The sequence below is a fragment of the Heptranchias perlo genome, chromosome 21 (assembly GCF_035084215.1).
Source record: "Heptranchias perlo isolate sHepPer1 chromosome 21, sHepPer1.hap1, whole genome shotgun sequence".
Taxonomy (NCBI): Eukaryota; Metazoa; Chordata; class Chondrichthyes; order Hexanchiformes; family Hexanchidae; genus Heptranchias; species Heptranchias perlo.
This window is the reverse complement of record NC_090345.1, coordinates 35,080,685-35,103,199: the sequence shown is the minus strand read 5'-3', so window position 1 is coordinate 35,103,199 and position 22,515 is coordinate 35,080,685. Positions and strand designations below refer to the sequence as shown.

At 40.6% G+C, this 22,515-nt stretch overlaps 1 protein-coding gene across 6 annotated transcripts in view; it reads right to left on the bottom strand.

The window, feature by feature from the left end:
• The window catches only part of LOC137340123 (exocyst complex component 6-like), a 186,240-nt gene that overhangs the window by 98,572 nt on the left and 65,153 nt on the right, over window positions 1-22,515 (bottom strand). For 5 of the 6 annotated variants that reach the window (XM_068002450.1, XM_068002453.1, XM_068002454.1 and 2 more), the window contains exons 6-11: window positions 22,265-22,469; window positions 20,358-20,513; window positions 19,652-19,720; window positions 4,518-4,601; window positions 4,376-4,422; window positions 775-895 (exon numbers count right to left, since the gene is read on the bottom strand). In XM_068002450.1, the coding sequence (XP_067858551.1) occupies window positions 775-895; window positions 4,376-4,422; window positions 4,518-4,601; window positions 19,652-19,720; window positions 20,358-20,513; window positions 22,265-22,469 (682 nt within the window). The remainder of the gene's footprint in view (window positions 1-774; window positions 896-4,375; window positions 4,423-4,517; window positions 4,602-19,651; window positions 19,721-20,357; window positions 20,514-22,264; window positions 22,470-22,515) is intronic. The other variant, XM_068002451.1, reaches the window with a different exon arrangement.

The following is a 22,515-nucleotide window of genomic DNA, read 5'->3' as shown; positions in this document are numbered from 1 at the left end:
ATAAACAAAAGCTTGGCAGGCCCTCTCCCAAATTTAAGTAACTTTTAATTACAAAAAAAGTCAAAGAAAAGAGGTGTAACCATTCATCACTTTGACACATACCCGTCAATGAACATGAGGCACTTGCGCCTTGATAGAGTGCTACCAATGGCAGACACACAGCCCTTCCACAGTTAACAGCAATCACAAATATGAAAGAGGTGCCCTCCGGAGTTCCAATGGAAACAAAGATGCAGATTATTGTAAATCCAGTGACGTTATGTCAGATTTCACGCCTCCTATTCTGTCCACCAAACGCATGGAGCAGGTTCTGTGCACTTGCATCATGACACCATTCCATGTCACGGCACAAGCATAAACGACGCACAGAACCCCCTCTGCATCATTCCAAGGTACTGCTAAATCAAACTGTTTAATTGTTCTATTTCTATGCACCTAAACCCCCCCCCCCAACCCTCAACTTTCATCTTGGACACAGCATATTGGCTCATTTTAGCCAAGTAGTTGAAAAAAGTCAAAGAAAACTCTCTTTCTACAGAGGCTTTTGTACACGTGCAACAATGAAAATCACAGATAGGTTCAAGGTCACATTGAAAAACACCCAACAGAACTGAATTTGGAGCAGCGTCACAAATGAGGCAGGTGAAAGAGGCGTGAAGGTCAAGGTCTCAATTTGCATGCCTCTCTCCTACGACCCTGATTTATAGTGTAAAAATGTCTATGGTTTCTTTATTCATAGGAATTACTTAAAAACACTGCAATTTGACAACTTACTGAATGGGTTCTTAAGACAGCAATAATTTTTGAAAGTGCCATGTTCCATAGCTCATCAGTAAATGCTCTGGTCACCAACCCTTGTGTTGCATGTAATATGTGATCTTCCACCACAAAAAATCTAAAATCGGAAAACCAAAAAGATTTAAATACTAAAAAATACAGTACTCTATTACAGAATCAAAAACTACACATTTATAATATGTAAGCTATTTTGTAAGTAATTTTTATATTTACATATTTTATAAAGTGTCAGCTGTGGCTCAGTTGGTAGCACTCCCGTCTGAGTCAGAAGGTTGTGGCTTCAGAGACTTGAGCACAAAATCTAAGCGGACACTCCAGTGCAGCACAGAGAGTGTCGGAGGTGCCACCTTTCAGAGGAGACTCAAACCAAGGCCCCGTCTGCCCTCTCAGGTTGATGTAAAAGATCTTATGGCACTATTTCGAAGAAGAGCAGGACAGTTCTCACTGGTGTCCGGGCCAATATTTATCCCTCAACCATAGAATGATACAGCACAGAAGGACACCATTCGGCCCATCGTGCCTGTGCTGGCTCTTTCAAAGATCACATGTAAATCCCCATCCCACACACAGTCCCTTTATTCTCACTCTGCTACACCTCATGTTCACTCACCTCGCTGCTCTACAGATCCATACTTGCTGGTTCCTTTCAGGACACAGACAACTGCGATTCCTCATGCAGGCTGCTAGGCTATATATATATATATATATATGTACTATGTTACTGAACTAAAAAAGTGTACAGTACTGTATTATAGTACTAATATATAATGTACAGTACTATGTTGCTAGACTAAAAAATGTAATGTCTGTACGGTACTATATTACTGGACTTAAATAGCTAATGTACGTACAATACTGTATTACTGGTCTAATATACAGGTACCAGACTACTGGACTAATATGTACTACATAGTACAAGAAATTATAATGTACATATAGTATTATACTAGAAACAATGTACAGTATATTACTGGACTAAAAGTATCTAATGTATAGTACTACATTAGATTAAAAATTAATCAGGTGGATGCGGTAAGGATGCTCCCAAGGATGGGTGAAACTAGAACTAGGGGGCATAATCTTAGAATAAGGGGCTTCTCTTTCAAAACTGAGATGAGGAGAAACTTCTTCACTCAGAGGGTAGGAGGTCTGTGGAATTTGCTGCCCCAGGAAGCTGTGGAAGCTACATCATTAAATACATTTAAAACAGAAATAGACAGTTTCCTAGAAGTAAAGGGAATTAGGGGTTACGGGGAGCGGGCAGGAAATTGGACATGAATTTAGATTTGAGGTTAGGATCAGATCAGCCATGATCTTATTGTATGGCGGAGCAGGCTCGAGGGGCCGATTGGCTTACTCCTGCTCCTATTTCTTATGTTCTTATAAAATAATGTACGGTACTATATTGCTGGAATATATGTACACTACTAGATTACTAGACAAAATATATGTGCTCTATTACTAGACAAAAATATATATTATGTACAGTACAGTATTACTGGACTAATTGTATAATGTACAGTCCAGCAAGTGAGGCAGCATCTGTGGACCAACATCACTTCAACAGATTATCTAATAATTATCACACTGGTGTTTGTGGGATCTTGCTGTGTACAAATTGGCTGCTGCATTTCCTACATTGTAACAATGACTACACTCCAAAAGTACTTCATTGGCTGTAAGGCGTTTAGGGACATCCTGAGGTCATGAAAAGTGCTATATAAATACAAGTCTTTCTTTCTTTAAGCAGGTTTGCTGAGCAGGTTAGTTCAGTACTAAAAGATTGCTTTAAGAATGGAGTGTGGGCGTCGCTGGCATGGCCAGCATTTACTGCCCATCCCTAATTGCCTTTGAGGAGGTGGTGGTGAGCCACCTTCTTGAACCACTGCAGTCTGTGCAGTGAAGGTTCTCCCACAGTGCTCTTAGGTAGGGAGTTCCAGGGTTTTGACCCAGCGACAATGAAGGAACGGCGATATATTTCCAAGTCGGGATGGTGTGTGACTTGGAGGGGAACGTGCAGGTAATGGCGTTCCCAAGCGCCTGCTGCCCTTGTCCTTCTAAGTGGTAGAGGTTGCAGGTTTGGGAGGTACTGGCAAAGAAGCCTTGGCGAGTTGCTGCAGTGTATCCTGTAGATAGTACACACTACAGCCATGAAGCGCCGGTGGTGAAGGGAGTGAATGTTTAAGGCGGTGGATGGATGCCAATCAAGCGGGCTGCTTTGTCCTAGATGGTGTCGAGCTTTTTAAGTGTTGCTGAAGCTGCAATCCTCCAGGCAAGTGGACAATATTCCATTACACTCCTGACTCGTGCCTTGTAGATGTGGAAAGGCTTTGGGGAGTCAGTAGGTGAGTCACTTGCCGCAGAATATCCAGCCTCTGACCTGCTCTTGTAGCCACAGTATTTATGTGGCTGGTCCAGTTAAGTTTCTGGTCAATGGTGACCCCCAGGATGTTGATGGTGGGGGATTCAGCGATGGAATGCCGTTGAAAGTCAAGGGGAGGTGGTTAGACTCTCTCTTGTTGTAGACGGTCATTGCCTGGCACTAGTGTGGCGCGAATGTTACTTGCCATCAGCCCAAACCTGGATGTTGTCCAGGTCTTGCTGCACGCGGGCATGGACTGCTTCATTGTCTGAAGGGTTGTGAATGGAGCTGAACACGGTGCAATCATCAGCGAATATCCCACTTCTGACTTGATGATGGAGGGAAGGTTATTGATGAAGCAACTGAAGATGGTTGGGCCTAGGACACTGCCCGGAGGAACTCCTGCAGTGACGTCCAGGGGCTGAGATAGTTGACTTCCAACAACCCCCCATCATCTTCCTTTGTGCTAGGTATGACTCCAGCCACTGGAGAGTTTTCCCCGATTCCCATTGACTTCAATTTTACTAGGGCTCCTAGATGCCACACTCGGTCAAATGTTGCATTGGTAAAGAAAGAGATAGGAAAAACTTGCATTTATATAGCGCCTTTCACGACCTCAGGATGTCCCAAAGTGCTTTACAGCCAATGAAGTACTTTTGAAGGTAGGGAAACACGGCAGCCAAAATTGCACACAGCAAGGTCCCATAAACAGTAATGCGCTAATGACGAGATAATCTGTTTTAGTGATTTTAGTTGAGGGATAAATGTTGGCCAGAACACCAGGGAGAACTCCCCTGTTCTTTGAATAGTGTCATGGGATCTTTTACATCCACCCGAGAGGGCAGATAGGGCCTTGGTTTAACATCTCAAACGACAGCACCTCCGACAGTGCAGCACTCCCTCATACTGTACTGAGGTGTCAGCCTAGATTTTGTGCTCAAGTCTCTGGAGTGGGACTTGAATGCACAACCTTCTAACTTAGAGAGGAGTGCTACCACTGAGCCGATATGCTATACCAGCTTCCGCCTCTGCTGTTGAAATGACCCTATTTTCATTGTGGTGTAGTTGCTACAGCAACCAGATCTACATTAGAACAACTGTGCATACAAAAATTGTAGTTGTTTTGAAGTTGCAAAGCATCGTTACTTTTTGGGACACGACCTTCCCCAACATAAAAGTGTGCTGATGAGCCTTCAACAGGCCACAAGGACTTACCCAACAATCTGGTTAAAATATTTTCTGTAGCCTTCAACAGTTTCATGCTAGTAAGAAAGGAAAAAGAGAAATTGATCAGATGATCGCAAACATATTAAACATAAGATAATGTGCAACTGATAACTATCATCACGAACATTACCATGTTTGACTGTGGTTGCAATACTAGTCCTGCTTGTTTCCTTCGTTGTTTTCTGTAATAGTTTTCAAAGGTTTCTCGATCACCCTACAACGAAACAATATTGGAAATAATTGATCCAATTGAATTTCAAAACAGTTTCACGTATTTAATTGAAGTTTCACCATCTTTGTCTGTAATTTTTTTTCCATTGTTAAAATAGAACAGTAGACTCTCTTCCTCTATTCTGTTGCTAACTTTTGTGAAAGAAAAGGCACCAATAAAATGTTAGGATTACTTTCATATAAAATAGTAATGTATTTAACATTTCTCTGTAGGTTGCCTAATTACATTTGCCTTGTACATTAGGCCTAGTAAAAAGCCTAATAAATTGCATAGTACATTAAGACCTTATTTCGCCAAACTCAGATCTACCAAAACTGAATCTACTGAAGCCCTCCCATGCTCCTGCAAGCAATACTGTGTTGATATTTTGTCAGTATGTTTATTACCGCAGTAATGCCACTGGGTTTGACTGTTTCAATTCCATGGGCCTGATGGATCTGTTCTCAACGTTGTTCCCTAACAAGTAAGATCTCAGCAGTGCTCCTGAAGGAGCAGCACTGGGCTGCTGGCTGAAACAGTGTGGAGTGTGAGCTGCGCGTGCTCTGTGCGCAGTTAAATCATAAAATGTTAATTGGGGTCCTATGTATCTCAGAGGACTCCAATCTGCAAAATTGAAGCACCTACCACCTGACTCAGGCACTTGGGAGTATGGTGTGGGCCAAACCATTGGTGGGAACAGGGCACTAATTCATACCCCACCACTTTCAGAGTGCTAATGCCCCGTTTCCACAAGGCAAGAGGCCTCAAAATGTCCTGTCCATGATATCAATCTTTTTTAGCAGTGTCCAGGAGATTAATCTTTAATTCCTGGAAACTCCAGGACAATCTGGGGGGTGGTTGGCTCCTCCCCTCATTATCTCAACAACCTTTGCAGGTTACTTCAATAGCAGACAATAACTAGGTTTCTTTCTATCATTGTGTACTTTAAAAAAAATTGTTCATGAGTGATGTTGGCCTTATATATCAAGTATAATGTCTGTAGTGTGACAGTCATGTAAAGTAGTGAAAACTTTTAAATAAGTAGTTAGCAATTATTGCTGCAATTGCTACAAGTAACTATATTATTCATAATCAATTATTACAAGGAATCCTATGATAGCAGTCAGGACCAACTTTTTCTATCCTAGGCCAAGGCCAATTGCTGCACCCCTACCATTACCCTGTCTGAGGTCAACCAACCCGGAACAGACTGCAGGGCAAACCTGAAATCTTCCTGATATATGCATTTTTGATAGCAGTTAGCCCAACTTAATGCTGATTCATAAACAAAGTTAAATCTATGAACAAAGTCATGAAGTGTATTACCTAGAAAGCCTTGCCATATCGGTTTACTGGGCTGTGAGGTGCGTGAGGGATATTTGGTCATTCTCTACAACAGAACCACTCTGGGAGAAACATCTGTCTGCTTCAAACTACCTGTTCTAAAGTACTCTTGACTCATCCTTCCCATGAATGCATCACAATTTTCCTGCAAGCTGAATAAAGCAGCTTAGCATTATATGTTTTGATTTTACTGTGAAGGTTATTGCCAGGTCAGAGCTGTTTTGGCATTCTATTACTTAATTCTTTAAGAACCCAGTATTAATGCTGTGGAGATAATAGGCTTTTCAACTAATCAAAATAAGTGCAGCACGGCCATTTTAGAAGTGCTTTTTGTTGCTAAAAAAGACTCAAGAACAGCTTCCCCATTAAGAAACAGCATCCACATTTTTTAGCACAGCTACTCAGTTTGGGATTTGGGAATAGAATTGATATATTGTGTAGTGGCAGCCATACATGCAAAGCACAAAGCATTGTGCATTTCAGGAAGATACATATCTTTGGAGATTGGTAAAACTTTGTTTCTCCATTCATTACAGGTCTACAGATTTTATGTTGCGGTAGCTGTATGACAATGGCACTGACGAGTAATATATATCGTCTCAGAATATAGTTACAGCCAAATAAAAAGAAGAAACCAAAATTCATGAATTTTTTTTTTTGAGTGGACGAAAAACACTCAGGATAAAGTCTGTACAATAACCTTCACTGCACAATATCACAACCAGCAATCAGTAGCAGTGAAGACCCAAGCAGAAAATGGAGCACAAGCTGGTGGCTGTGTGACAATACATTATAGACATACATTGAGTTATGGAACGCAAGAAAAATAGACACCATGGTTAAATAAAATCTTAGAACTTCAACGCTTTGCAAAACAGACATACTATTAACATCCATAGTGAAAGGCATGTATAGCTGTCATGGTGGAATGTATTGACAAATGGTTTTCTTTGTGCAATGCTGTAGTTTAAAAATATCACATTTTCAAAAAAGTAAAGTCTCAAGATCATCACCTCATTCCAAAAAAACAATATGGGTTTCCTGTCATTCTGCACACCTGATCGTTGGCAATACTAAATTACAGAAAGAGGCACATCCAAAAACAGTCAGACTTATCAAATTGGTAAGACCACCCACAACTTATCTCCACAGACCAGGTCATTATCATAATCTTCAGTCGGATTACATACAATGTACCGTATAATTATAACACTCCATGAAACCACAGAAGAATAGTGAGTTTTAAAATTCCTTGGGAAGTGAGCAATGCTGGCAAGGTCAAATTTATTGCCCATCCATAATTCCCCTGAAATGGTGGTAATGGTCCTTCTCCTCAAACTGCTAAAGTCCTCGTGATGGTGTTCCCACAATGGTGTTAGGTAGAGAATTCTAAGACAATTGACCCAATGGCGATAAAGGACAATGGTTGGGTCATTATTGAGAGGTCTGCCTGTTTTTTACTTCTTACTTTTGAACTTCGCAGCAATTATTTACAACTGACTAACTTGTGACGTCACTTCAGAGGACATTAAGCATCAGTGTAGTACTGGAGTAATGTGTAGACCAGACCAGATAGGGGTAATAGGCTGCCTTCCCTGAAGGACAGCAATGAACCAGTTGGGTTTTTACAACAATCCGGCAGCTTTCATGGTCATTTCTTTTCTGGCGCCAGCCTATTTATACACATTGGAACTTGCTCAAAGTGCTATAATGTCTACTATATATGCAAGAAAAACAAATGCTCAAACCGTTGGAGATCCAAAATGGCCCATAAGCTACAACACTTGAGTGTAGAACTCCTAAATTAGAGACAGTTTCAATCACATTCTTCAGTCAAGATTTGCCGAGGCTATATGTTTTGGCAACCGTAGTAGATAAGGGGAAGATAGATAAACACATGGGGGAGAAAGGAATAGAAGGATATGTTGATGGGGTTAGATAAAGTAGAGTGGGAGGAGGCTCGTGTGGAGCATAAACACCAGCATGGACCAGTTGGGCCAAATGGCCTGTTTCCGTGCTGTACATTTTATGTAATTCTGTGTTGTAGAGTTTTGTTGGGGAAGGACAACATTGGCAGAGATAGGTCGTTCCTGCAAACAAACTTCTGGCAGGTCCTGCAAGAAACAGCATTGGTAGCATCATTAGAAGTGGTCACATTAAAATTCTGGTGCGCTGCAGATACTTTTTCTCATGCCTTGTGCAAAGTACTGCTTCCATAAGCAAACCTGCACTTTCTATGAAGTAAAGCAAGATATTAAGTATCTGGGAGGTAGCATGCTCAGGGAGAACTGTGAATTCCTTATACTGCTGATAAGCTCAGAGTATTTTAGGAGATACCTTTACACCGTGGATCTCTTCGATAGACAAACAACATTCTAACAGATCGAGCATTTCAGGCCATACTTTTATTAAGTAAAATTAACAGAATCAAGCACAAACACAGTAGATTTCGTAAGATTACAAAGCCATTCCTAAGTGTATAGTTGCTGTTCCAAAGCAATAGGTTTTCTGTAATGAAACTAAGCTTGGACCAGTGTCTATTATGCAAAGTTTAAACCTAAAATAAAGCATTCATGGAGTGTTGCTATTATCCCCAGCTTGTTAACAGACTCATGAAGCTAACATCCAAAAAAAGATTCTGGATACATGACAACAGGTTGTACCCTTTACTCTACTTTGTATACTCCTTTGCTTAAGTTTGGATTTCAAAGATAATCTTTCACAATTAAATACAAGCACCATTCACAGTCTGATCCAAAAGCACCCAGCTTGTTTCCAGAAATCAAAAAGGACAAAAATTGCAGAAAAACCCTCTGTTTCTCAATAAAAATAAGAACGAACCACAACCAGGAAAAGTCAGAAAATTTCTTAAAGCTGCCCTTTTTAAAAAAGGGTGAAGTTTTGCCGAGAAACCATTTGATCTTTCTTTAACTTGTAAAGTACAGTAATCAGTCCCACCACAACTTTCATTCTTTTTGCCAGAGGATGATCAAACCAAGGCTTTCCAATAAATAGAGGGCACGTACCCTAGGGCAAAACAGGCCGTATGATAGTACTGAGCCAGTTTACTGACCGTGGAAGTTCCAGGTTTGATCCTTGGACTGTGCTAAGTTAGTCTAGCTCAACAGAAGTGGCAGTGAGGTTACCATTAGCCTTAGGATCCCCTTCTGAGGATGAAGATTTCCACTCCAGCTTGTTCCATATATGTGGATGTCAAGTAGGACAAGACAGAATTGGGCTGTTAAGTGTTGGCCCCAATGTTAAAAAGTTTACTGAGATTCCAAAGAATGGTAACTTGAATGAGGAACCAGAGGGTTAATGCTTAGGAACTATACATTGCTCTCCATTTGCCTGGATGAGTGCAGCTCCAACAACAAGAAGCTCAACACCATCCAGGACAAAGCAGCCCACTTGATTGGCACCCCATCCACCACCTTAAACATTCACTCCCCTCACCACCAACGCACTGTGACTGCAGTGTGTACCATCCACAGGATGCACTGCAGCAACTCGCCAAGGCTTCTTCGACAGCACCTCCCAAACCCGCGACCTCTACCACCTAGAAGGACAAGGGCAGCAGGCACATGGGAGCAACATCACCTGCACGTTCCCCTCCAAGTCACACACCATCCCGACTTGGAAATATATCGCCGTTCCTTCATCGTCGCTGGGTCAAAATCCTGGAACTCCCTTCCTAACAGTACTATGGGAGAACCTTCACCATACGGACTGCAGCGGTTCAAGAAGGTGGCTCACCACCACCTTCTCAAGGGCAATTAGGGATGGGCAATAAATGCTGGCATTGCCAACGACACCCACATCCCATGAACGAATTTTTAAAAAAATACATAGCCCAGCAATGAGTCACCAACTTTCAGAACAGGAGATATAAGGGAAGAAAATGGAGTGTAGGGGAAAAAGAGATTGTGGCTGATTTTATTTTAGGTGGGCAAAGGCACCTGCACAAACAAATCATACTCATTATACAATACACATATTGGACCAGAAATCGCAGAGTGGCAAGGCACCGCTCACCACAGCTCCTGCAAAATAAAATAACGAAAATACTTACTGCAGGTTCTATGGCATCAAATTGCGTGATTTTGAACTGTAAAAAAAATTGTGCGCCATCAACCCATCTGAGCAGCGTGAGTTGATGCGCATGGAATAGTCTGTGAGAATAGAGACACGTCCATAAAATCTGTCAGGAAGAGAAGTCACACCCACAGATTTGGGCTACATTGCTCAAACAAGCAAGCAGACGTCATTCATTTAAAGTTAGTATTCTGGATGTCATTACATTTTTTTTATATATAAAAAGCCAAAGAAATAAATGGATTAAATTTTTAAAAAAGAGACAGAAGGGTAAAATAAAAAATTAGTCTGGAAATTTTTTTTTTTGAAGGACGAAAACCTATTAAAATAAGGAGTAATATGAGACTAAACATTTTTAAAATTTAATTTTTAGTTGTTTGGCAGTCATTAAGACTAACCGCGTTTTTAGTTTAGACCTGGTATTTTCAAGAGTACCTGTTTGGTGGTGTAATTAGTTACTTTCCAGCTGGGCAGATGAGCAAGTTGGTGATTTTTCAATGATTTCCATAATTGTGGTGTGCAACGGTCCTTTAATTCGCAGCTGTCAAATCGCCGGCAAACCAATAGGAGCAAGTTCACGATTTCCGTGTTTTAGTGCACATGTGCAAACGGGAGAACTTGCTCCTTCAATTCACCATAAAAACCAGAGAGCCCTGTTGAGCTCCTCCATTTTTGGGAGCAATTTCTGGCTCTATGGTTATTTGATTAATTTTTAAAGATCTGATGATGAGGGGCATTTTCCCCAACTATCATACATATCTTGTATTCAATGTTATGATGTTCTTGGTGAGCTGTGAAGGTTGGTTTCTGGTATCTTCAGATGCTGGAAAAATGACTGATGACAGACAGCCTCTGAAGTTTCTTCAGAGATTAACGTAGAAGTACTCAGCTGATTCCATTCACAACATCTTATTTTAAGGATATACCTTGCTGGGAGAAACAGAGGGCACCAATTGGACCAGGTGTCTGTTTGTACTTAATGTATCCTTCAATACTTAAGCTCTAGATCAACAACTGAACTGTTCCATGATGCTGAAACGAAATTGCTATATTAAAACAGAAAACTAGTTTGGACAAAGCTTTTCCAGGCTGTCAATCAGGGTGCCACACATCATTCATTGATTAATCTTCTTAAAAAGCAACTCACTTTGTTCTGGGATCTTACAAATTAACACTCTCAAGGTTATGCATGGTTTCACTTTTACTGGTGACAAGCGAAAAAAACAATTTCAGGACGTCCCAAAGTGCTCTACAGCCAATTAAGTACTTTTGAAGTGTAGTTAGTACACTACAAGCTTTGCTTGCTTTAATTTTCAACTAGAGTTCTTTTTTGAAAAGTGAACTAAAATTAGGATGAGGAAAGATAATCTCTCCCTCATCATAGCATCCTTTCTTAAGTTTATATAGAACACAAAAAAGCTTCAGCAGGTATGCAATCAATACACTACGATTTTTCTCTCATGTATGCACACATATCCCTACTCTTTCATTAAAAAAAATGCAATATAAAATTAACCTGAATAAAACTTTTGAAATTTGACTAGCTTTTCTTCCCACCTTTTCTCTCAGGTAAGAAACGGTGTAGGTTTTACGCATGAACCTAAAAAAAATGAAAAAATAAAAAGCAAAAAAAGCTTTAAAAGCTACATATAATGTATTTTCTTAAGCTTTAAGCATTGCAAACTAACAGCTATGTCCTGATTCATGTCAACTCCAGTATCTCCTCCTTACATTTGTGCTTCCCAAGAGCCCATAGAAATGTTGGCGTGAAGCTTCATTTAATGCCAGCATAGAGCATTTGCTTAAGAAATACAGAGCTATATTTGCAAAATAAATGCAAATAGTTCAAGTGAACATTTTATTCAAAAATTAATTTTCTAGTAAGCAAAACTGCAGCTTCTTGCTGTCAATAGAGCACAAATATTCTTTACATAGAATCTGAGTGCAAGAGGTTAAAAACCATGCAGCTTCCCACATGGGGCATTCATGTTGTCTGTACAACAGCTCTGGCTATTTCCTTTTGACCATTTTCAAAATCATAACTTCTCTTATATTTTATTCCTTCCAAACACAATGCAAGCAAATCCCCGCTTTTGTTTTGATGATCTTGAATGTGGAGGTATTGCATTGCCATGGTGGTTTTAATTTTAACGTTTGGCACATGATCTGATAGCGAAGCAACAATCTTCACAAATCTGACCTGCAGAGAGAAAACTTATAAATGCAACTGTAATTTCTCTCATCTCAGGTTGTACATTCCTGAAGGTGAAAGCGCACATTGTGATATAGACTATGATCTTGTCAGACACGGCTTAGCTAATATACTTGGAGATGTTGCGCAAACATTTTCATAATCTGGTATGGCTTTCTTAAAACATCGTGCACTTATTTTCTGACAGCATGATCGGGGACAAATCAAATTTAGCACTAACTTTCAGACCTTTGTTACCTCATTGCTCTAGTCATCAAGATACAGCAGCAAGCTGATCAAAGTTGTATAGATTTGTTCCATAGATACAGGGTTCAATATCATATTTCCAAATCTGATTAGCTTCCCTAAGCCATTCAACTCTTACTTTGTCACCTTCATTTTCAAAGAAATGATCAATTATAAAATCGTTAATATGATTTGCATAATTCTCTTGCAGCTGATCTAAGATGAGGCGCTGTGGGCCATCAGCAGCAGAATTGTATTCCAGCACAATCTGTAACCTCATGGTCCGGCATATTCCTCACTCTACCATCGCCAACAAGCCAGGGGATCAACCCTGGTTCAATGAGGAGTTTAGAAGAGCGTGCCAGGAGCGGCACCAGGCATACCTAAAAATGAGGTGCCAACCTGGTGAAGCTACAACTCAGGACTACATGCATGCGAAACAGCAGAAGCAACATGCTATAGACAGAGCTAAGCAATTCCACAACCAACGGATCAGATCAAAGCTCTGCAGTAGTGAATGGTGGTGGACAATTAAACAACTAATGGGAGGAAGAGGCTCTATAAACATCCCCAATCTCAATGATGGCGGAGTCCAGCACGTGAGTGCAAAAGACAAGGCTGAAGCATTTGCAACCATCTTCAGCCAGAAGTGCCGAGTGGATGATCCATCCCTGCCTCCTCCCGATATCCCCACCATCACAGAAGCCAGTCTTCAGCCAAATCGATTCACTCCACATGATATCAAGACATGGCTGAGTGCACTGGATACAGCAAAGGCAATGGGCCCCGACAACATCCTGGCTGTAGTGCTGAAGACTTGTGCTCCAGAACTAGCTGCGCCTCTCGCCAAACTGTTCCAGTACAGCTACAACACTGGCATCTACCCGAAAATGTGGAAAATTGCCCAGGTATGTCCTATCCACAAAAAGTAGGACAAATCCATTCTGGCCAATTACCGCCCCATCGGCCTACTCTCAATCATCAGCAAAGTGATGGAAGGTGTCGTCAACAGTGCTATCATACGGCACTTACTCACCAATAACCTGCTCACCAATGCTCAGTTTGGGTTCTGCCAGGACCACTCGGCTCCAGGGCTCATTACAGCCTTGGTCCAAACATGGACAAAAGAGCTGAATTCCAGAGGTGAGGTGAGAGTGACTGCCCTTGACATCAAGGCAGCATTTGACCAAGTGTGGCATTAAGGAGCCCTAGTGAAATTGAAGTCAATGAGAATCAGGGGGAAAGCTCTCCAGTGGCTGGAGTCATACCTAGCACAAAGGAAGATGGTAGCGGTTGTTGGAGGCCAATCATCTCAGCCCAGGACATTGCTGCAGGAGTTCCTCAGGGCAGTGTCCTAGGCCCAATCATCTTCAGCTGCTTCATCAATGACCTTCCCTCCATCATAAAGTCATAAATGGGGATGTTCGCTGATGATTGCACAGTGTTCAGTTCCATTCCCCTCAGATAATGAAGCAGTCTGTGCCCACATGCAGCAAGACCTGGACAACACCCAGGCTTGGGCTGATAAGTGGCAAGTAACATTTGCGCCACACAAGTGCCAGGCAATGACCATCTACAACAAGAGTGTCTAACCACCTCCCCTTGGCATTCAACAACATCATCGAATCCCCCACTATCAATATCCTGTGGGTCACCACTGAACAGATACTTAACTGGACCAGCCACATAAATACTGTGGCTACAAGAGCAGGTCAGAGGCTGGGTATTCTGCGGTGAATGACTCACCTCCCGACTCCCCAGAGCCTTTCCACCATCTACAAGGCACAAGTCAGGAGTGTAATGGAATACTCTCCACTTGCCTGGATGAGTGCAGCTCCAACAATACTCAAGAAGCTCGTCACCATCCAGGAGTAAGCAGCCTGCTTGATTGGCACCCCATCCACCACCCTAAACATTCACTCCCTTCACCACCGGCGCACAGTGGCTGCCGTGTGTACCATCCACAGGATGCACTGCAGCAACTTGCCAAGACTTCCTTGACAGCACCTCCCAAACTAGTGACCTCTACCACCTAGAAGGACAAGAGCTGCAGGTACATAGGAACAACACCACCTGCACGTTCCCCTCCAAATCACACAACATCCCGACTTGAAAATATATCGTCGTTCCTTCATCGTCGCTGGGTCAAAATCCTGGAACTTCCTACCTAACAGCACTGTGGGAGAACATTCACCACATGACTGCAGCTGTTCAAGGCAGCGGCTCACCACCACCTTCTCAGGGGCAATTAGGGATGGGCAATAAATGCTGGCCTTGCCAGCGACACCCACAACCCATGAACGAATAAAAAAAATCTTGCATATATTGGACGTTGCTTAAATTGTTATGAAATTGTTAGAAAGGTTTAGACTTCTCACCCAACACAAACCTAGTGGAGTATTTTTCCATCTGTTGAGAAGTTCCAATGGAAGCATTTCCCAAACCTTTTATAGCAACCCACTGAACAACAGGAGAAGCATCAATCAACCCACAAAGGTATCAGTAACAATTCAGACACCACTGAGCAATTTAAAAGCTCTCCAAAGGCGGCAACTACAACAATTCTCTAATTATGTTAACAAGAACAGGTGTGAGTTACTCAACAAGGTTGATCAGGTAAGGAACAGCTCAAGTGGCATGTTCCTTTCCTGGACTCTAGAAAATCCCAACCTTCCTTTCTTTTCATCACCCTTTCCCCTTATCAGAGAAGCCTGAAGTATCTCAGCAGAGTAATTGCCAACATTGCTGCAATCAGATTTTTGATGCAGACTGTAGGCTTTTCTATCTTTTGGAATTCTAAGAAAATCCCTAGGGAACCAGATTTGGACAATGGAGCAGCGAGGAATCAGAAGGATGCTGAATAACTGGAAGTACAGAATGTTTTAACCATTAGAATCAGGGTTACATACCAATTCATGAGGAGCACAGATAACAGCCAATGGTTGCTGAAGTACTGAATCGGTCACATCCTTGACGAGGGATTCTTTAACGTCATCATACAACAACTTGCATTTATACAGTGCCTTTAATGTAGTAAAATGTCCCCAGGCGCTTCACAGGAGCATTATTAAACAAAATTTGGCATCAAGCCACATAAGGAGATATTAAGACAGGTGATCAAAATACAGTAACTATGCTATCCAATAAGTATTTAATTGAGGTTGTGGATAGTGCAGTATCAGTAGTGATTTCTACATATACTTGTTAAATGGAACAAGGTATGTAAGGAGATGGAACAAAGCTACTGGCATATTCTGTGAAGCCAGAATGGAGATGGAATGTGTCACCTGCAACTCAGTACCATTGCAATTGACTGTATAGTGTTTCAACTATTCCAGGGACATCAGCAAGGCTAGCTCCACATTTTCCAATAGGACGTTCATGACACTAGAGTTATATAGGGACTGCTGAATTGCTCATCAGTAGGTCCTTCAAAAATTAAGAGTAGAGCATTGAACTAGTCATCAGCATACATTTTGACAGAACGTCATCAATATCAGTGCATATTTGAACAAGGGCTTGACAGTTCATGTGGTTTGACCCAACTTTGATGGCTTTCAAATACTCCACCTTATGTATCTTTATGATCCACAGGAAACCCTTCAAAGAATAACTGGATATAATGTTGTATGTACAAGCTTTCAATGGCTAACTCACTTACAAAAAGTGATGGATCTTCTTGTAAGGGAGACATCCATCTACTCCTCTGCCTTCTAACTCTCTTGCCATTGTTCTAGACATGAATACCCCTCGAATAAGCCCATGGCTACCCATCAATGTCTCTCTTGACATTCTCGATAGGGACCATCAGGACACCCATCATCTCCTCCTTACAAACGGCAACCCCAAATGACCGATCCTCCACTCACCAACCTTCCAGCCCAGTCCGCCCACTGGAAGCAAACCTCACCAACTTCCTTCCTATCCTGCATACCCTATCATACCCACAAAGACCGCCTACTTCCACCTCCATAACATCGCCCGTCTCCAACCCTACCTCGGCCCATTGCCACTGACTCCCTCACCCACACCTTTGTCACCTTCAAACTCCACTATTCCAGTACTCTCCTAGGTGGTCTCCCATTCTCTGTAAACTTCAGCTCATCCATAACTATGATACCTATCTCCTATCCTGTACTAAGTCCAGCTTCCCCATCGCTCTTATGCTCACTGAGCTATACTCTCCCTGGTATCCCAACACCTCAAATTTAAAATCCTCATGTTCAAATCTTTCATTGGCCTTACCCCTGCCTATCTCCGTAAGCTGCTCTAGCAACCCCCCCCCGCCAAACTTTACGTTCCTCCAACTCTCCCTTCCTTCACCCTTCAGCGGTGGCTGTGCCTTCAGCAGTCACCACGCTTAATATCTCCATCTTTTCCTTACCATTTGTTTTTTCCCCTATGCTTCGGTGAAGCACCTTGGGACATTTTTCTACATTAAGGGTTCAATACAAATGCAAGTTGTAGTTATCAACAAAACACGGGTGATAAAATTAAAAACAAATGACATGAATATTAAAAAACTCAACTTAAAATGAAGGAAGACAATGGCCCCCCTTCTCTGTCGCAAAGGGGTCAACAATTAGAAAGTTAACATTTTCTAATGGTCAACATAACACAGGTGATAATTAGGGGTTGTTCCCTTCAAAATGCAACTTTTTAAAATTAACTTAAATTATGAGGAAAGACAGACTCTCAGTGTAAAGCATGTTCTGAACTTTACAGAAGATTAATAATACTACAACAGGTGTGTAATCAGAAATTGTTTTTCTCTATCTCTCCATCTCACACACACATATCCCCTCTGTTTTAAAAAAATATAAAGTTCACCTGAATAAACTTTTGAAATTTGTTCTCCGGCTTTTCTTAAAATAATTCTGGAAAAAATAAACAACTAAGCAGAAACTGCTAAAGCCAAGAAAAATATACTCCAGCAGTGCAACTACCCTAGGAAATTGGGTAGACCGATGAGCTCAGTCAGCACAATGTGCATTCAGCTAACATAACAGCAATGGGCAAAAATTTCAAGTTAAAGCCCAAGATCTTTGAGTAATAAATAACTTTACTGAAGACATTAAAAGGCACAAGATAATTCAATGGATAAATTTATTGATATTATTGTGAATTATGTAATTTTGAGTTTTTAAAATGTTGTTTAAACCATTCTTTTGGACATTTACAATTTCAGTTACTGAGAAAAAATGGCAGGTGGTAAATTTTCAGAAATAATTTCAGAAATAACTTGTGGCAAGATGGTAATACAGCACCATCTAGCACCAGAACCAGTAATTACATAGTGACTGAAAACAGTTTACATAGGGCTTTTCCATAAAAATGTAGACATGGGAATTTATAACAGAAGTTGACAAAATTTGGACAAAGTGTGACAACAGTAAGCAAGGTTTTTTTCAAATAGACACTTGCAAACAAATACAAGACGTTTATTATGGTATATAGATATAGATAGGAGCCTCTCAACGGGGATGATGTGGTACATTCCATACACAAAGCATGTTAATTCCAAGCAAAAGGAAAACAAATCCATCATAAAACTATTTGTAGCTTACTTTAAGAAATTTGCTGTGGGCAGAGTTATGGAGATGATTTTAGAGCATTTCTTTTTTTCAGATTCTTCCTGCCTCAATTTTCACACAATTATGTTTAAAAACAGTGCTTGCTACTCAAGGCTGGAGTCCATTATTAAGGAAGTGGTAACATGGCACTTCGAAAATCATAATATGATTAGGGAGAGTCAACATGGTTTTATGAAAAGATTTATCAAACATGATTTCCCTATTCGAGTTTTTTGAGGATGTAACTAGCAGGGCAAATAAAGGAACCAGTGGATGTAGTATATTTGGATTTTCAAAAGGCATTCGATAAGGTGCTACATAAAAGGTTGTTACACAAGATAAGGGCTCTTGGGGTTGGGGGTAATATATTAGCATGGATAGAGGACAGAAAACAGAGTAGGGATAAACGGGTCATTCGCAAATTGGCAGGCTGTAACTAGTGGGGCGCCACAAGGATCAGTGCTTGGGCCTCAGCTATTTACAATCTATATTAATGACATAGATGAAGGGACTGAGTGCAATATATCCAAGTTTGCTGATGATTCGAAGCTAGGTGGGAAAGTAAGCTATGAGGAGGACACAAAAAGAGTCTGCAAAGGGATATAGACAGGTTAAGTGAGTGATCAAGAAGGTGGCAGATGGAGTATAACGTGGGGTGATTCATTTTGGTAGGAAGAACAGAAAAACAGAATATTTTTTAAATGGTGGTGTTCAGAGAGACTTGGGTGTCCTCGTACAAGAAACACAAAAAGTTAGAATGCAGGTACAGCAGGCAATTAGGAAAGCAAATAGCATGTTGGCCTTTATTGCAAGGGGGTTGGAGTACAAGAATAAGGAAGTCTTACTACAGTTGTACAGGGCATTAGCGAGACCTCACCTGGAGTACTGCGCACAGTTTTGGTCTCCTTATCTAAGGAAGAATATACTTGCCTTCAAGGCGGTGCAACAAAGGTTCTCTAGATTAATTCCTGGAATGAGAGGGTTGTCCTATCGAGAGGATTCGTATAATGGGCTTATACTCTCTGGAGTTTAGAAGAATGAGGGGTAATCTCATTGAAACATAAGATTATGAAGGGTCTTGATGGGGTAGATACTGATTGTTTCCCCTAGCTAGACATTCTAGAACTAGGGGGCATAATCACAGGATAAGGGATTGGCAATTCAAGACGGAGATGAGGAGGAATTTCTTCACGCAGAAGATTGTGAATCTTTGGAATTCTCTACCCTAGAGGGCTGTGGATGCTGAGTCACCGAATATATTCAAGGCTGAGATGGATAGATTTTTGGACTCTAGGGGAATCAAGCGATATGGGGATCAGGTGGAAAAATGGAGTTGAGGTTGAAGATCAGCCATGATCTGATTGAATGTGAAGCAGGCTCGAGGGGCCGTACTGCCTATTCCTGCTCCTACTACTTATGTTCTTAAATTGCAGCCAACATAGTTTTCCTCTTTACTTCCTATGCAAGTATTTCTATACAGCTTTTTAAATCTCTTCAATAGTCTTCTTATCTGGCAAGCATACCTAATATCCTTTCGTATACAATGTAGGAATGTATGATTAACTGCAAACATAGAAATACTGAGAAGTTTGGAAAACACTTACCAAAACGGTATATATATGCAGACATCTGTAAACAGGAGAGAAATCCACTAGATCCTGGGCAGTGAGAACCTGTAGAGTATGTGCGTTATTTTGTGTATGCCAAAGCATTTAACCATCAACCAAATATCTAACGGCACTAGCAGTTATTCTACAATGTAAAATGACATGTCAAGCTTTAATTTTCAACTGTAAAAATATTGAGCACAGTTCAGTACACTCATGATAGCTCACAATTGTACCTTTCAGATGCCCAGAAACATCAGTGCTCAGCTCCTAATGGGAAAGGTTCCCCAATTGAGTTCCAGACTCAAACTCACCCTTCAGATAATCAAACTGTTAACTTTCTGCTAGAGTGCAACTCAGATCACCACATAAAAGCACAGTGATTCATACTAGGCAGGACAAATTAAAATAGTTCCATAAATTCCTGCTAAAGCCATGCCTCCCACTGTTTGATCATAAATAAGCATTTAAAGTATTTACGATCAACCTGCAGCTCAGGCTACCCACTGAACTTGCTGGTAGAGAATAGCTATCACAAGTTTTTACACCGAGCATTTTACACTTTTGCAGCATTTAGACTAGTACAGAACGGAAAATAGAAAGACATCCAATTCATGAAAAATGCATTTTTTGATTACCACAAATATCATGTATTTGGTCATGTAATTAGTGTCCATGTTTAAATAGGAACTATTAAAATTACCTCCTCTTCGTATTCTTCTTCCTCATCCTGTAATTGTTCTGATGTTGCGTCATCCACGTGCTCAGGAACTGTACCATTGGCAACATGCAACCTCCTCTCGTCGCTGGTATTGGTTTGCTTCTTTACAACACTATTGAAGGTTCTCTGCTGTGGAGACTGTGGATCGTCAATATCACCAATTGGGAATATTCCAAACACACACTTGCTTTGGTGAACTATTTCATTCATGCAGTTAAACGTCTATGTTTTGAAAAGTTTTCTGCGTATTCTTAAGCAGTTTATTTACCTGACATCATGCAACATAAGAGATCATTCTAAATTATCCACACTTAAAATTCATAGAGATTACAGAATGGCACCGTGATGCATCATATATCTCAAACCAACTTTTATAAAGAATTATAATTTCTGCCAATCTAGACTAACATATTACATTACCTATCATTTACCAATATAAGTAGGAGTCTAAAAACTTCTAAATTGATATTACTTTGGGAAAAGTACTCTCCTGTCCCTCAGAATAACTGTTTAAAAAATTGTTTATCTCCTCTTCAGAAGCACCTTGGCAGGTCTATCAGCTGAAAAAGATATATCTAACAAATTTATCTCAAGCCAGCTATTTGAAGTGAACAAGGATTAGCATTCTCTCAAACCTGAATGCCAATCCAGTGCTAAACGTAACTTAGGAATCTAATACAAGTCATGACTTGAGTATAAAGCTTCTAAATTGCATTTTAACTCTTGGATGATCATTCAAGACTTGAATGAATGTCAATTTCCAAATACCTCAATGATAAAATGCCTGAAAAAGATCCAAAAATGCATCCAAGTAATTTTTTTCCTAACAAGAGGAGACCTAACTCACCAGGATTCCACGAAGCTGCATTTTGATTGAAATTGATGTGAACCTCTTCCCTCCTAGGAGATGTATACATGTTTCTTTAGAACAGTCTTTCTGGGAGTGTACCCTCCACTGAAAGCATTTTTCTTGATCTCGCCTACCTCTTTAAAAAGATTAGGAAATTTGAAGACTTTCCAGTAATTAAATGATTGCCTTTTTTGTAATTATAATCAAATTCCTCCTTCCAGTTAGGAGCCACGATCTCCTCAGTTGAGGGAGATAGATGACTTTATATAGAAATTGTCAAGGAGTATAAATGCCACGCTTTTATCTAACTATCAGAAAACAGCTTTCAGTGTTACAAAACTGGTTTGTCTAGTTGTCTATTAATCCCACAAATAACTTGTCCAAAATACCAAAACTTACCCTCCCTGGAAACCCAAATGGAAAACTGGGATTTGAATTTCGGTCTCCTAGCTCCAAATCAACATTCTAGTAAACAGGTTGCCAACATTCAGTCTTAATTTCTGTCACTAATTTTCTTTTCTTTCTTTCTGAAAGCTGGGATATCGATCCAAGAGTGTTGGCACCCTTTGGGTACCTCACCTACCTTACTATTTTTAATATGTAATCCTAGACAATGAGTATCAGCAGGCTATCAAATCAAGGGAAGATCACAGCTGAGTCAGATCCTGTTCTCATTGGTTATCCATGTGTGCTTTCCAACAAGGGTCACCGGATAATGATGCGGACTGGAAAGCTGGACAACTTCTATTCTCTCCTTCTTACACCCAAGCCAACTGCTGTGACCCCACCATCCACTTGGCTGAAATTGACTAACACCACAGATCAGGGAATCCAGCTGTCCTGGTCTGTCTGATTCGGCATACCTCCACGAGTTACATTTACCCACTGAGTTGCTTCGTCTCAATTTTAATGAATTAATTTTAATAGAACAAACCACATCTCACACAGTTACTGTGAAAAGAAAAATTGCAAAAGTTAGATATTACTAGTATGAAAAAACTGCTCAAGAAGAAACCAAATTAATTAGATGTTTTCTCACTTGTTTCATGGCCATTTCTCCTATTTTATCAGAATGTTTCCGAATACTTTCTAAAAAATCTTTCAAATCTGACATTGAAATTTCCTTGATCTCGTCTCGCAGCCTGGGAATATTTTCAGTCATGATCTGACAGAAACGGTACTGATAAACTTGGGGAAGATAGGTATTTTCTAGAAGTTCCATAGTTTTCAAAGCAGAATAATATCTGAAATAAAACCAAATTTTTGCATCAGTTTGCGTCAAATCATACT